Source organism: Hemiscyllium ocellatum, chromosome 22, assembly GCF_020745735.1.
Source record: "Hemiscyllium ocellatum isolate sHemOce1 chromosome 22, sHemOce1.pat.X.cur, whole genome shotgun sequence".
NCBI classification, from domain to species: domain Eukaryota; kingdom Metazoa; phylum Chordata; class Chondrichthyes; order Orectolobiformes; family Hemiscylliidae; genus Hemiscyllium; species Hemiscyllium ocellatum.
In genome coordinates this window covers 45,706,757-45,721,623 of record NC_083422.1, presented here as the reverse complement: position 1 = coordinate 45,721,623, position 14,867 = coordinate 45,706,757, and the positions used below count along the sequence as shown (strand labels likewise).

At 42.7% G+C, this 14,867-nt stretch overlaps 1 protein-coding gene across 4 annotated transcripts in view; it reads left to right on the top strand.

Moving 5' to 3' along the window:
• The window catches only part of sh3pxd2aa (SH3 and PX domains 2Aa), a 306,310-nt gene that overhangs the window by 244,157 nt on the left and 47,286 nt on the right, over window positions 1-14,867 (top strand). For all 4 annotated transcript variants that reach the window (XM_060842142.1, XM_060842139.1, XM_060842140.1 and 1 more), the window contains one exon: window positions 12,611-12,728. In XM_060842142.1, coding sequence (XP_060698125.1) covers window positions 12,611-12,728 — 118 coding nt within the window. The remainder of the gene's footprint in view (window positions 1-12,610; window positions 12,729-14,867) is intronic.

Sequence of the window (14,867 nt, the reverse complement as noted above, 5' to 3'; positions counted from 1 at the left end):
AGCGTTAATGGAGAATTCTGAAATAACTCTATAAGTACAGTTTTTAAAATCACTTCATAGAAATCTCTTAAAATGAATGCAGTAAACAGAAATAAATCATGATATTCCTTAAATGATGGTGAACATTGATATTGCAGAAGGTGTGAGAGTTATGTGGCTGAAAGTGGGGCAATGTTGGCATAAATGAAAGAAATCCATGATTTTTTCAAAGCTTAACAATAGAATTGATTAATAAGCTTGCTGTGGTAAATTATAATGAAATCATTTTTTTTAATGCAGCTACATTTGCTCACCATCTGTCAAATCCATCTGATCTGAATCTATGGCCCCAGATTTTGTTCCTGTGTTTCAACAGCTGAAGAGGATTCATATTGGACTTGAAACATTAACTCTGTTTCTGTCTAAGATGTTGCAAGACTGGCAGAGTTTCTCGAGAACTTTCTGTTTTTATTTGAAATTCTTATCATGTTGTGATAATTCTTGCTTGAAGAGTCTTTTGCGGCAGAGATTATTAATTAATCCTGTCTTGTTATATATTATCAGATCTGAACTCGCCTATCTCCAATTGGTTACAGAATGCAATGTCCTGAGAAGCTATCCCAAAAGTTCTATAACTCATCCTGAAGGTTACCTCCACCAATTGATTTATCCAATCTATATGAAGATGAAAATTGCCCATGATTATTGCAGTACCCTTATTACAAGTCTTCATCTAAATGGCAAACCACCTACTAACTTAAAACATTCACTCCCTCCAGCACTGATGCAAAATGACAGCACTATGTACTAGTTACAAAATGCATTGCAGCAACTAATCAAACCTTGTTCAACAGCTCCTTCTAAATACACAACCTCTATTACGTAGAAGGACAGTAGTTATATATCCTGGCTACCACCTGCAAGTTCCCCTCCAAGACACACTCCATCCTGACCTGGACATTATCACTGTTCCTTCGCTGTCAGTTAATCAAAATCCTGGAACTCCCTAACAGCATGGTAGGTGCACCTGCACTAAATGCATTTGAGCGGCTCAAGAGGTAGCTCACCATCACTTCTCTATAATTTAGGGATAGGCAAAAAACGTTCAGCTAGCCAGTCAATCCTTCATCCCAATAAATTTATACTCTGTCTTACAATATAGCTACCATTTATAGGACCCATAAATTACTCCCACCAGTGACTACTTTCCTTTGCTATTTCTTATCTTTACCTAAACTGATTCTACATCTTGCTCAACAGAGCTACCTGATCTCTTTTCCTTTCTTCCTATTCTTCTAACATGTCACATACCCTTGAACATATTGTTTCCAGCCTTAGTCATGTTGCAACCATGTCTCTGTAATAATTAAAGCTCAAATATTTCTGTTTGTGTTATCAGTTCATCATGTCATGAATGTTATATGCAGTCAGTTGAAGAGCCTTTAATTCTGTCTTTTCATTCCTACTTCCCCACTCTGATGTGCTGGTGCACTCATATGTTTGCTCACTCTTTCCTTCCTGTCACATTCTGGTTATACCTCTTTCACTAATGTGATAAATTGACCATGTCTTAATAAAAGCAAAATATAGGGTTCCCCAGTTTATAAATGTCCGATTTACAAATGCTCGTACCTACAAACACGATCCCCTACAGGGGTGTAATTTTAATGATCTGACATTCGAACATTTCCTGTACTTATGAACTGGTAATTTATGTTGTCCTGCATGGTGTTCTGACTTGCATACAAATCGATTTGCAAATGGACTGAAGAACAGAATCCATTCACAACCTGGCAAGTGCCTGTAATGTGGATGCTGGAAATTGGAAATAAAAAGAAAAAAAAATGATGGAGAAACTCAGCAGGTCTGGCAGCATCTGTGAAAAGAGAAACAGACTTAATTCTTTAGTCTGCTGTGATTTTTTTTCAAATCTACTCATTAACTTTCTGAATCTCCTCTGGCATGAACTTTCTATTTCCCCCATCATTTAGTCCTAGTTCTATGATTTGCTCGACATTGGTCTCAGCAGTGTGCAAGTGAAGGCTATCCCAATGATACAGCTCCCTCTTTCCCCAGTGCTACTTCCGTGCCCATAAATTTAAATTTTACATGCTACATATATCACTGTTCTTTCAATGTCACCGGGTCAAAATCGTGGAACTCCCTCCTTAACAACTCTGTGGTTGTGCCTAACTGCAACAGTTCAAGCATGCAGCTTAATATCATTTTCTAAAGGTCAATTTGGGATTGCCACCAATGTCAGTAATCTGAGAATGAATTAAGAAACACCAATCTTGCAAGTTGTTAAATTCCAATTGGCTAGTTAGGATTTAACGTCAACATGTTATGTCAGTTCACAAATTAGAATAACATTTCTGCGAATACACCTATACACTACCTCTGTATGTGCTAATAAATTGTACTCTAACTGCCAGTGTGTACTTCATCCGCTTTGTTTCCTCCATTGCCCCATTCCTATTTCATTCTATTTCCACATTTTTCTGCTCCAAATCCATGCCATCTACAAACATAGTCCCCACTGCTTGAACAAGAGACTACTGTAAATATCACACATGATCAGTTTCAGTAACTTATTTTTAAAAATGCAACAGTTCCTTCCACAGTCCTTGGTTTTAAAATAGTCCCATTTACATTTTAGTCCATAACAAAATACAGTGACAGGTAAAAGAATCATGAGGCAAAAGGGACGTAGAAACTTAAAACAATTGCAGTCACCATGGAGAAGGTCCTGAGAAAACTAATAGAACCAAAAGCTGACACCCAGTTCCTGATGGACTTCATCCTAAGGTTTTAAAAGAAGTGACTGCTTAAATAGTAGATGCATTGGTTTTAATTTTCTGAAATTCCCTAAATTCTGGAAAGATGCATCAGGTTAGAATATCACAAATGTGAATCCTCTTTTCAAGGAAGGGGAGACAAAAATAACTCAAGAAACTACAGGCTACATAGCTTAACATTTGTCATAAGTAAATTTTATGGATATGGATGTTGTTGGTCGGCATTCCTTACACATCCCTAGTTGCCCTTGAGAAGGTGGTGGAAATCTGTTTTCTTTAATTGCCACAGTCCTTTTGATGCAGGTGGACTCGGAATGTCATTAGGAGGGAATTTCAGAATTTTGACCCTGCGATAGTGAAGGAGTGGGAATATATTTCCAAGTCAGGATAATGAGTGGCTTGGAGGGGAACCTGCAACTGATGGTGTTCCCTTGTATGAACCACCTGTGTCACTAGAGGTTATGTGTTTGAAGGTGATGTTTAAGAAACATGGTGAATTTCTGAACTACATCTGTAAATGGTACACTCTGCTGCTCCTGAGTAGTGCCAGGTAACTTAGAAAATCTCAGTACAATTAGGAAGAGTCAGCATGATTTTGTGAGAGGGCATGTTCCAAAGAAGTCTTTGGATTTGAAAGAATAAATCTGTTTCTCTCTCCACAGATGCTACTATACTTGATGAGTTTCTCCAGCAATTATGGTTTTTATTTCAGATCTCCTACACTTGCAGTATTTTATTTTAATTTGTGAATGCAAAATTGTATTTGACTAAGTTATTGGAACTTTGAGAAAGTAACAAGCAATGTGAAAAAGGGGATGTGTTATACTTGGATTTCCAGAAGGCATTTGACAAGGTGCTGCTACAAATATTACAATGCAAAATAAGAACACATCAGATAGGGAATAACCTAACAATATGGATAGAAGAATGGTTAGCTAACAGAAAACAAGGAGTAGGGATAAATGGTTAACTTTTGGTTTTGCAAGCTATTAACTCGTTGAGTCCCAAAGGATCAGTGCTGGGGCCTCAACTATTTACAATTTATATTAATAACTTGGATAAAGGACCTGGTTGTTAAACTTACTTAAAGATAGGTAAGAAAGTAAGTTGTGAAGAGGACATATGGTCTGCAAACCAAAAAGGTATGTTGAGAGAGTGGAAAAAACTGTCAGGTACAACATAAGAACTGGGACCTCAGCTGTTTGTTATGATAATTGCTGATCTCATCTCGGTTTAACAACACTTCCCTGCCCCTCTCCACAACCCTTCAAACCATTGCTAATGAAGAAATTTTCTAACTTCTCCGGAAACTTACTCAAAAGCCCAGCACTATTGGGTAGTGAATTTCAGATTCATGATTTTTTTGAGACATGTAGTTTCTCCTCATCGGTTTTAAATCTGGTACCCCTTATCCTAAAATTATGACCTCATGTTCCAGATTGCCCCATTTGAGTAAACATCCTTTCTAAATCTACTTTGTCAATCCACTTTTGTGTCTTAAATACATCATTTAGATGTCCTGTCATTCTTCTAAACTCCAGACAGCATATGTTCTTCATAAGACAAACCTCCCATCTGTGGATTCAATCTAGTGATTCACCTCTGAGCTGCCTACAATCCAAATACAGAGGAACCTTGATTATCCGAAGGACACAGGTGGGGAGTATTTCGGTCGGTTAATCATATGCTGGAGAACATAGTTTAGCCAAGCATCGGGACCTTGTGATCTTGCCAGATATTCTGAAATTTGGATAATCAAATACCGGATAATCGAGGTTCCTCTGTATACTTCCTCAAGTAAGTGGACAGAATTGCATGAATACTCCAGGTGTAGTCTCACTAATGTCTTGTACAGTTACAGCAACACTTCCATACTTTTAAACTCTATTCCTTCTGCAATAATTGCCAAAAGCTTAGATGGAATATGTTGTATGAAAATATGAAATTGTTCACTTTGGCCAGAACAAAAGAAAAGCAGCGTATTATTTAAGAGAAAATGGAATATAAAAGTTGGGATATTTTGCTACAACTGTACAGGCACTGCAGATCATATTTGCATTGTTGTGTACAGTTTCGGTCATTTCATTTAAGAAAGGATATAAATATGCTAGAAGCAATTCAGAGGAGGTTCATTCAATTGATACTGGGTTTGGTCTGAGGAGGCAAGGTTGGAAACATTGGGCCTGCCTTCATTGGAGTTTACTGAACATTGAATATCCTTGAATATTCAGTTCCTAGTCCTATTCACCATATAGAGTCATAGAGTCATTAGAGATGTACAGCACGGAAACAGACGCTTAAGTCCAACTCATCCACGCGGACCAGAAATCTCAACCCAATCTAGTCCCACCTGCCAGCACCTGGCCCATATACAGGGAAACCTCGATTATCCAAAAAAGGTGGGCGGGCACTATTTTGTTTGGATAATCGATTATTCGGTTAATCGATTAAATGCCTTTCCTCTGGGCCTGGGAGTTTTTAAAGTCTGCTCCCCGTTCAGGAGACTGCAGAAGCACACAGCGTGCGAGCCGCCACCCCCAGGCAACACTGCCGCCCTCCTGCACCACCCCCGCCAGCCGTCCAACACCGCCCTCCCAACACCATTCCTCATCCCCGTCTAACACTGCTGCCCTCCCGCACCACCCCCTGCCCCCGTCCAACACTGCCCCACCAACCATCCAATACCAACCCCGTCCAGCCCCCACCAACCCCGTCCAATACCACCCCTCCTCCCCCACCAACCCCGTCCAACACCACTCAACCCCCTCCCCCGTGGGCCCCCCAACACCGATCAACACTGCCTCCCATCCCTCAACCCCATCCAACACCACCCCCCAACCCCATCCAACACCATGCCCTTAACCCCATCCAACACTACATCCCTGCTCCCAACCCTGTCCAACACCTTCCCCTGTCTTCCCCCACCCGCTCACAATCTCTTCCAACACCGCACCCCCAACCCATCCAACACTGTCCCCCTCCCACGCCTCAACTCCTTCCAACACCGCTCACCCACCCTAACCCCATCCAACGCCTGATTCCCCAACCCTGTCCAACTCCGCTTCCAACACCAACCCTCCCGCCCCCAACCATCCAACACTGCCCTCCTGCTGCCCTCCAAACACTGTCCAACACCGCAACTCGCCCCAACCGTCCAACACCCCCCGCTCCCAAACCTGTCCAACACCGCCCCCGCCCTCAACAATCTAACTCCGCCCCCAACACCGTCCAACACTGTCTCCCAAACCCCGCCAACGCCCCAATCCCCATCCAGCACTGCCCCCAATCCCCATCCAGTGCTGTTCCCCATCTAACACTGTCCCCGACCCCTCTCCAGGGCAGCTGGACTGGACACCATCAATAAGACAGCTGCTGCTGCTGCCTTTGTCGGGTAAGTCTTCAAATAGCGCAAACACACACACACACACACACACACACACACACACACACACACACACACACACACACACACACACACACACTGCACCTTTATGTCAGGTTCCACTTCTGCCCTGTACAGGGCAATGTTGGTTAGATTATCTGGAGAAATGGGGGAGAGTTTAAGGTACATCCCTCTGTAGAACTCCAGGGAAAGTGTGGGGAGAGGGAGTGCTGTGTGCATTCAATTAGAATGTCTTTAGCTTTGATTTTTTGGCATCATTCTGTTTTTGAATCATCCTTGCTGCTCACTTCAATGGAACATAGAACATTACAGCGCAGTACAGGCTCTTCTGCTCTCGGTGTTGCGCCGCCCTATGATACCAATCTGAAGCCCATCTAACCTATTCCATTTTCATCCATATGTTTATCCATTGACCATTTAAATGCTCTTAAAGTTGGCGAGTCTGCTACTGTGTTCAACACCCCCTCTACTCTCTGAGTAAAGAAACTACCTCTGACATCTGTCCTATATCTATCACCCTTCATTTTAAAGCTATGTCCCCTCGTACTAGCCATTTCCATCTGAGGAAAAAGGCTCTCACTGTCCACCCTATCTAACCTTCTGATTATCTTATATGTCTCAATTGAGTCACCTCTCAACCTCCTCTCTCTAACGAAAACAGCCTCAAGTCTCTCAGCCTTTCCTCATAAGACCTTCCCTCCATACCAGGCAACATCCTAGTAAATTTCCTCTGAACCCTTTCCACAACTTCCACATCCTTGCTATAATGCGGTGACCAGAAATGTCAATATTTCTAAGTACAGCCACACCTGTGGTCTAGTCTCCCTAGCATCCTTTTGATTTCCTGTTACCAACTTTGCATCCTTCCAATCTGGGTTATCCATCAGGTTTCCAGCTGTCTAACAAGCTAGATTAAACCCGCTCAAACAAGACCAGCAAATCTTCCCACAAGGTGTAAGCTGTCCAGCTTGTACAGGTCATCCTGCCCCAGAACTGTTTCCAATTCCTCACAAATTTGATGCATTCCCGCCTATACCTGTTCTCCAGCTACATTTTCAATAGTTCAGTCTTCCTCTTCTTATGCTCACTGGCACATGGCATGGAATAATCTTGAGTTTACTGATCTTGAGATCCTGCTTTTTAAGTTCCTTCTTAGTTCCTATAATTCTGCCTTCAGGGTCTCAGCCCTTTTCCTACCTGTTTCACTGATACGCATGCCCTAGAAGAATGACCTGCAGATTAAGTTTTAACAGTAAAACAAAATATTATTATGCAAAGGAAATGAAGGCAAAGCCAAAAAAACTGAACTATTTACATGTAACAGATTAAAGTTTTTAATATACTCAATAAACGTACAATCTCATTAATCTATTGCAGCATTCTGTTACAGTACTCGAAACCTGGAGAGAATTCCCTTCTCTACCCTTCTCGTGGATTTAGACTTAAATGTGGCTTCAATTCCCGATCATGAGAATCTGTTCGCCTCTTCCTTGATTTGTCACATAACTTTGATTTTCTCAGCTTTACTTGACATTTTTGGAATTGTAATCAAAAACCTCTGGTCTGGAAATTTTAAACTGAACTCTTTACACTTAGGTTACATTTTTTCACCAGTCCGAAACTACCTTTTTGAGGAGCAAATGTTACACACTTCCAGCTTGAGCCAAGACTTTTGAAAAACAGCCAAAACTGAAATTTAAAAAAAACTTTTATCTTCCAAGCTATGGATATTTGCTCTGACCTCAAAGTAAAATTCCAGATTCTTCTATCTGAAAGCCTAATGCATTACACTGTTTGTTCAGTTTGATGGCATTCTCCCAGTGTAAACAAACCCCTGTTCCTCTCCAGGTAGTCTCTCTCTGACACTCAAGAAACTTGACTGTCTTGGGGACCTCGATGTTGTGAAGGGCCAAACAGTATCTCAGGGCATGATTCATGGGCATCAGCCACAGGTCCTAAACTACCTTTTTGAAGTAAGCATCCAGCATTTGTGAACCCCTCATGACCATCATTTGACCTCTCTGAAAAGCTTGCAGGCTGCTCACAAAGTACAGACTTGCATTGCAAACGCACAGGCAACTAGAATAGAAAGACTACAATGTGGGGAGTTTGAATGCATGGTCGGGAATGCAGCTCATGAATTGGTCTAGATTGTGTCTTAAGCCAGCTTGCTTGCTTTTTAGCATTCCCTCACTCAGTGCCTACCAGCATACTCTCAGCATCCATGCCTTGCCTTGCTATTATCAGTCCCACAATCGGGCAACATACCTTCAAGCTTAGCAGTCCTCGGTCAAGGGCATGTACATTTTGCTATATGACAGTGTGCTACATCAATCACCCTCTGGATCATGTGCCAGGAACTTGTGCTGCAAACACATTGCACTTGCAGAGCAAGTAGTAATTTCTCAAAGTCTTAAGGGAATGGTGCTCTCTGAAGTTCCATGGAGACACCCATCAATCGGTGGGACCTAGCACAGTAAATCAAGGGCAGGAGATTGGCCATGGTCAGGTGTCCGGTTGAGGTGCTATCAGTCAGGGAAGTCCATGCCTCTGCTTCTAGGTAGTGTGTCACGGTCAGTCCCATGGCTTTGCATTAGCCAGTCTGGGGGGGGTAATGCTAACGCAGTTGTGGAGATGTACAGCCGTCAGTCAAAGGACTGTACACTTCTCATCTTGGGATGTTAGGTTAGTGGGCGGCACGGTGGCATTAGTGGGCGGCACAGTGGTTAGCACTGCTGCCTCACAGCGCCAGAGACCCGGGTTCAATTCCCGCCTCAGGCAACTGACTGTGTGGAGTTTGCACGTTCTCCCCGTGTCTACGTGGGTTTCCTCCGGGTGCTCCGGTTTCCTCCCACATTCCAAAGATCTGCGGATCAGGTGAATTGGCCGTGCTAAAATTGCCCGTAGTGTTAGCTAAGGAGTATATGTAGGGGTATGGGTGGGTTGCGCTTCGGCGTGTCGGTGTGGACTTGTTGGGCCGAAGGGCCTGTTTCCACAATGTAAGTAACCTAATCTAATCTAATGTTAGGTTACTCAAGAACATGGACCACAGGCAGTCTGTCAGGTCTGTACACAGAACCTAAGAGTAAGGGAGGTAGTGGGGGACCAATAAGTCCACTGCCACAGCAACAAGTTCAAGCAGGCTACTCTTTGAGACTGGGGCTGTGGCAACAATACCTCATAGGGAATATGGTAAAGCATGGACAGGAAGAAAGCCTTGTGGGAAGGGGGTTCGTTCATGGGCAGAAGCATCCTGGCTTCAAAAGAGGAACAGTATATGATCACACTTGGCATGCCAGGACCTGGGAGCAAATGGTGGGCAGACACAGGGTCATCTAGAGGGGTTGAGTGGGGCTGAGGAAGTGCAAAGCATATTGGGATTATGGCTTGGACTATCAGGAAGGGGATTATGAATGTTTAGGAGCTCACTGACGCATAAAGGCTGAGGCCGCAAGTCATTCGCCAAGGAGCAGCCATCATTACCTTCCATCATACTAGAAATCAAAAATGTACAATAAGGAAGACAACAGCTGAGAGCACCCTTGGCATAGACAGTAAGCGATGATCTGTGAGAAGGGAGGCTGCAAAACCCATAGTCAGGGCAGTAAAAGGAAACACCAGTATATGATGCAGACCTCTAGAATTATTAGTCCTTGGCCTTCCTAATGCCAGTTGATTTGTAGCTCCCTGCCCCATACATCACTGACCACCTCATTCATACCAAAATGTTTGGACTCAGAAGCCAAAGGGAGTATAGAGTGCCAGCAGGACTCATTACCCTGTATATGCCACTCACTTACAGGACATCAATCCAGGAAACAGTCTGTGTAGCCATAATGTTATGCCTCATTCTGAGTCACATTTGTGGTTATATAGACTCTTAGTGATACAGAGCAATATAATGTCAAAGCAATGCCGTTTAGGGAAATGTGCCATGCAACACATAGTACATTGTTGCTTGTGCTATCAAAATGCTGTAGATAAATTTTCTTCTTCCAGTTCCTCCCATTGTGTCTCAGAGCAAAACCTGGTTCTGCAGCTCAAATGGAAAGAGCAAGCATAGCAGTGGGCTTGTTGGCCCTGAAGGTTTGGTCAGGAGATCTGGGGTCTTTTACTTCTGGACAGGCCAAATATGTTGAGTACTTTCTTGGCAGTTGCAACTTAATGCTTTTTTGGCTGCAACCCCTAAGATTCAAAGGAGCACATGCGGTGAAGGTGGAGATTCTGGCTACCTCTGGAGAGTTCTGAGTGGAGGCTACTGAGGAGGTTGTGTGTGGTTTGTCCTTTAGCTGGATGCCTTTGGCATTGCTATGTTTCCCTATGGGGATGGTCTTCATCCTGCTTTTGGTCCGGAAAAACAATAGCTGGGTCCTATGTATGTGCACCTCTTCAGTAGTCAGCTAAATTATTCCATGATTTACTGCACCGCTGCAGTTCTGGGCAATAACAGCCATTGTATCCCTCATATCAGTCTGCCGCTCCTGTCCATTCCTTTGCATATGGACACAGTGTCTAATTGCTGACAACATGGTCATTTCCTGCCTGGGGCTGAGTTGGTTGCTGTTTTACAGCAGTGAGAGTGGCAGAGCATGAACTTTTATGGGAGGTGGGGGTGCAGTGGCAGAGATAGAGTGAGCTAGCAGAAAGAGAAATGTAGCATTTACTCTGGTGCAAGGGAGAAAGTCATTGGTCTTCTTACGATGCTGCTGACTGTTCCCCTGGACCATTAAGATGGCACTGACCTCTGACCGGACTGCCAGGATCTGGTGACTTGGCCTCCTCTGCTACCACTCCAAGAAAATAACATCTTTATTTTGCCCAACACCCTTGACCAGAGCAGCCAGGTCCCTATCATAGAATCATAGTGTCATCTTACCCTTCTCCTACATCCTGTGTACACAGCTCTGACTGAGGAGAGCAGCTTTAAAATGCCAGTGCTCCTCTGGGTGCACAGTTGCCTTTTAAGGATGGTGAAGACACAAGGCAGCTGATGTTTTAGGGATATCTGCAAAGTGACAAGTTGTTCTGGGAATGCAAAGCTGGAGTCTAACTTGACAGACACCAAAGTGACGTTGTAGGTAGTTAATGAGACGAGTTTGGTAAGATACAGTGAGATGATGTGCTAGACCTCATGGTGAAATCCCCTCAAAAGCCTGAACACAACTTGGACTGAGCTAAAGAAGCATAAGGATCATCCCAATGTTGCCTCTTGGAGAGAAGAGCAAAACTAGAAATTCAGAAGAAACATCTTTATGCATAGAGTGGTAAGAATGTACAATTTACTACTTCAGGAGCAGTTCAAGTGAATAGCATATGTGTATTTAGCTGGACAAGCACTTGAGGGAGACAGGAGTTGACAATATGATTAGGCTTCGATAAGAAATTACCGAAAGTAGTTTGAGTGGAGTTGAAAAGTGCACACACAGGTTAGCTTGGTTTTGTGTCATATAACCTATGGAAATTTGGGCCTTAGATAAGGGAATGAAAACTATTCACAATATTCAAGGCATTGTCTGACTACTACTTTGTATAGTTTTAGCAAGAAAATGTCATGAGGGTTGTAGATAGGGTTAATGATGGGTGTCTTTTCCCTAGACTGGAGAATTTCAAGTCTAGGGGGCATATTTTAAGGTGAGAAGAGGGAGATTTAAAAAAGACATGAGTGACAAATTTTTACTCAGTGATGGCTCTCATGTGGAATGAACTTTCTCAACAAGTGGTGGATGTGGGCACAGTTACAGCGTTTAAAAATACACTTGGATAAGCACATGAAGAGGAAAGATTTGTGGGGTTATGGGCCAGGAACAGGCAGATGGGACTAATTTAGTTTGGGATTATGTTTGGCATGGACTGGTTGGACCAAAGGGTCTGTTTTCATGCTCCATAACACTATGACTATGACTTCCCTATTTTTATATATCATTTCTTTTGAAATAAAAAGGTCAACATTCCATTTGTCATCCCTATTACCCAATGAACTCATATGTCAGCTCTTTGTGACTTATGCCCAAGGACCCCCCAAACCTCTCAGACTGCACAAAGCTACGACACATTTAAATTGTATTTGGCTCCTCCATTCATCTTACCAATGTTCATAACCTCTTTTTTTCCAGTATATTCCACCACCTGTGTTGTTCGGATAATTGAGGTTCCTCTATAAACCTATTGTTCTTCCCTAAAGTGAAACTCAACTAATGATTCAGTTTCCCAGCGTTATATTGGATTATTTATTTTGCTTAAGATGAAAGATTGAATAATTCAAGTTTAAGTTACACAATGGGTGAATTATTGGAGTTTCTCGTCTAGCAGCTCGTCATCACTATCAAGACTGATTTCTGAACATTCATTCTCAATTTTGGATAATTATATCTCTGAATGATAATTTGAAATTGGTTTGTACTAACATTACTGTCATATTTATTTGTGTTAGAGGAGAAATACATCACTGTACAGCCATATGTCAACCAAGGCAAGGATGAGATTGGCTTTGAGAAAGGCGTAGTGGTGGAGGTCATACAGAGGAATCTGGAGGGCTGGTGGTTCATCAGGTAAGCTTATCCTTTACAAGTACATTGTGCAGTTAATACAATGAGTGTCCATATACTTTACCTCTCAGGTATAGTATAAATGTTGGAGCTATATTAAAAAGCAGTTAATTGGATATAACATGGTAATAAGCTGGAACCTCAGAAGTGAAGTGCTGCTGAGTAAATTGTTGCAAATAAAAACGGAAACTCAGCTGGTCTGCCCCACGCCACCTCCTCTGCTCCAAAGAAAGCAACCCCAGTCATAGAGGGTACAGCACAGAAACAGGCCCTTTGCCCCAATTTGTCCATACCAACCAGTTTTCCTAAACTGAGCCAGTCCCATTGACCTGTGCTTGGCCGAATTCCTGCTAAACCTTTCCTATTTATTTCATGTCCAAACGACTTTTAAATGTTCTAATTGTATGCATTTCCTCTGGCAGCACATTCCATATATGCACCACCCTTTGTGTGAAAATGTTGCCCTTCAGGTCCTTTTTATATCTTGCCCCTCTCACCTTAAACCTGTGCCCTCTGGACTCCCCTAAGCTGGGGAAAAATCTTGTCTATTCACCTTATTATCTATGTCCCTCGTGATTTTATACATTTCTAGAAGGTCACCCCTTAGCCTCCTATGATCCAGGAAAAAAGTCCCAGCCTCTCTTTATAACTGAAATCTTCCAGTTTTAGTAACATCCTTATTGCATCCTTTGATAAAATCCTTCCTATAGCAGGGTGACCAGAATTGTACGCAGAGCTTCAAATGTAGGCTTACCAATGTCTTACCAACTTCCCAATTCCTGTACTTAGTGCTCTGACTAATGAAGGCAAGCATGCCAAATACCTTCACTGCCCTGTCTACCTTGGATGCAGCTTTTAAAGAACTATGTACCTGCACCTCGAGGTCTCTCTGTACACAAGACTCCTCAGAGCCCTGCCATTAACTGTATAAGTTCCGCCCTGATTTGTCTTACCAAAATGTAACACCTTGCATTTGTCTGAATTAAACTCCAGGTGCCACTCCTCATCCTACTGTCCCAGTTGACCAAGATCCCATTGTACACTTAGATAACCTACTTCACTGTTCACTGTGCTACCAAGTTGTGTGTCATTTGCAAGCTTATTAATCATGCCTCCTATACTCTCATCCAAATCTTTGATGAACAACAATGGACCCACTACTGATCCTTGTGGCACACTGCTGATCACAGGCCTCGAATTTGAAAAACAACCCTCTACCACCACCCTCTGTCTCCTGCCATCAAGTCAATTTTGTAAGCAATTGGCAAGCTCTCCCAGTATTCCATATAATTTAATCTAACTAACCAGTTCATCATGCAGAACTTTGTCAAAGACCTTGCTAAAGTCCATAGTCATCTATTGTCTTGGTCACGTCTTCAAAAAACTCAATCAAATTTGTGAGACACTGTTTCCCACGCCCAAAGGTATGTTGACTAACCCTAATCAGTCCTTCCCTTTCCAAATGCATGTAAATTTTGTCTCTCAAAATCTCTTCCAACAGTTTACTCATCTTTGATGTCAGGTTCACTGGTATGTAGTTCCTTGGCTTTTCTTTGCAGCCTTTCTTATGTAATGGCATAACATTAGCCACCTCCAAGTCTTCCAGCTCCTCATCTGTGGCTATTGATGATATCTCTGCTCGGGGTCCTGTAATTTCTTCCTTAGCGTTCCACAATGTCCTGGGACACACTTGATCAAGTCCTGGGATTTATTCACCTTAGTGCATTTTAAGACTTTCAGCACCTCCTCTACTGTAATCTGGACTGTTTTTAAGATAGCTGAAAATGTGTTGTTGGAAAAGCGCAGCAGGTCAGGCAGCATCCAAGGAACAAGAAATTCGACGTTTCGGGCATAAGCCCTTCATGAAGGGCTTATGCCCGAAACGTCGAATTTGCCTGACCTGCTGCGCTTTTCCAGCAACACATTTTCAGCTCTGATACTCCAGCATGTGCAGACCTCACTTTCTCCTCAATGTTTTTAAGATATCACTGTCTATTTCCCAGAGGTCCCCAGCTTCCATGTCTTTCTGCATGGTAAATACTGACGAGAAATATTTATTTAGGACGGGAGCCATTTTCTCTTCCTAGTTCCTCTTTTGCCCTTAATATGTTTGTAGGATCTCTTAGGATTTCCCCTTTACCT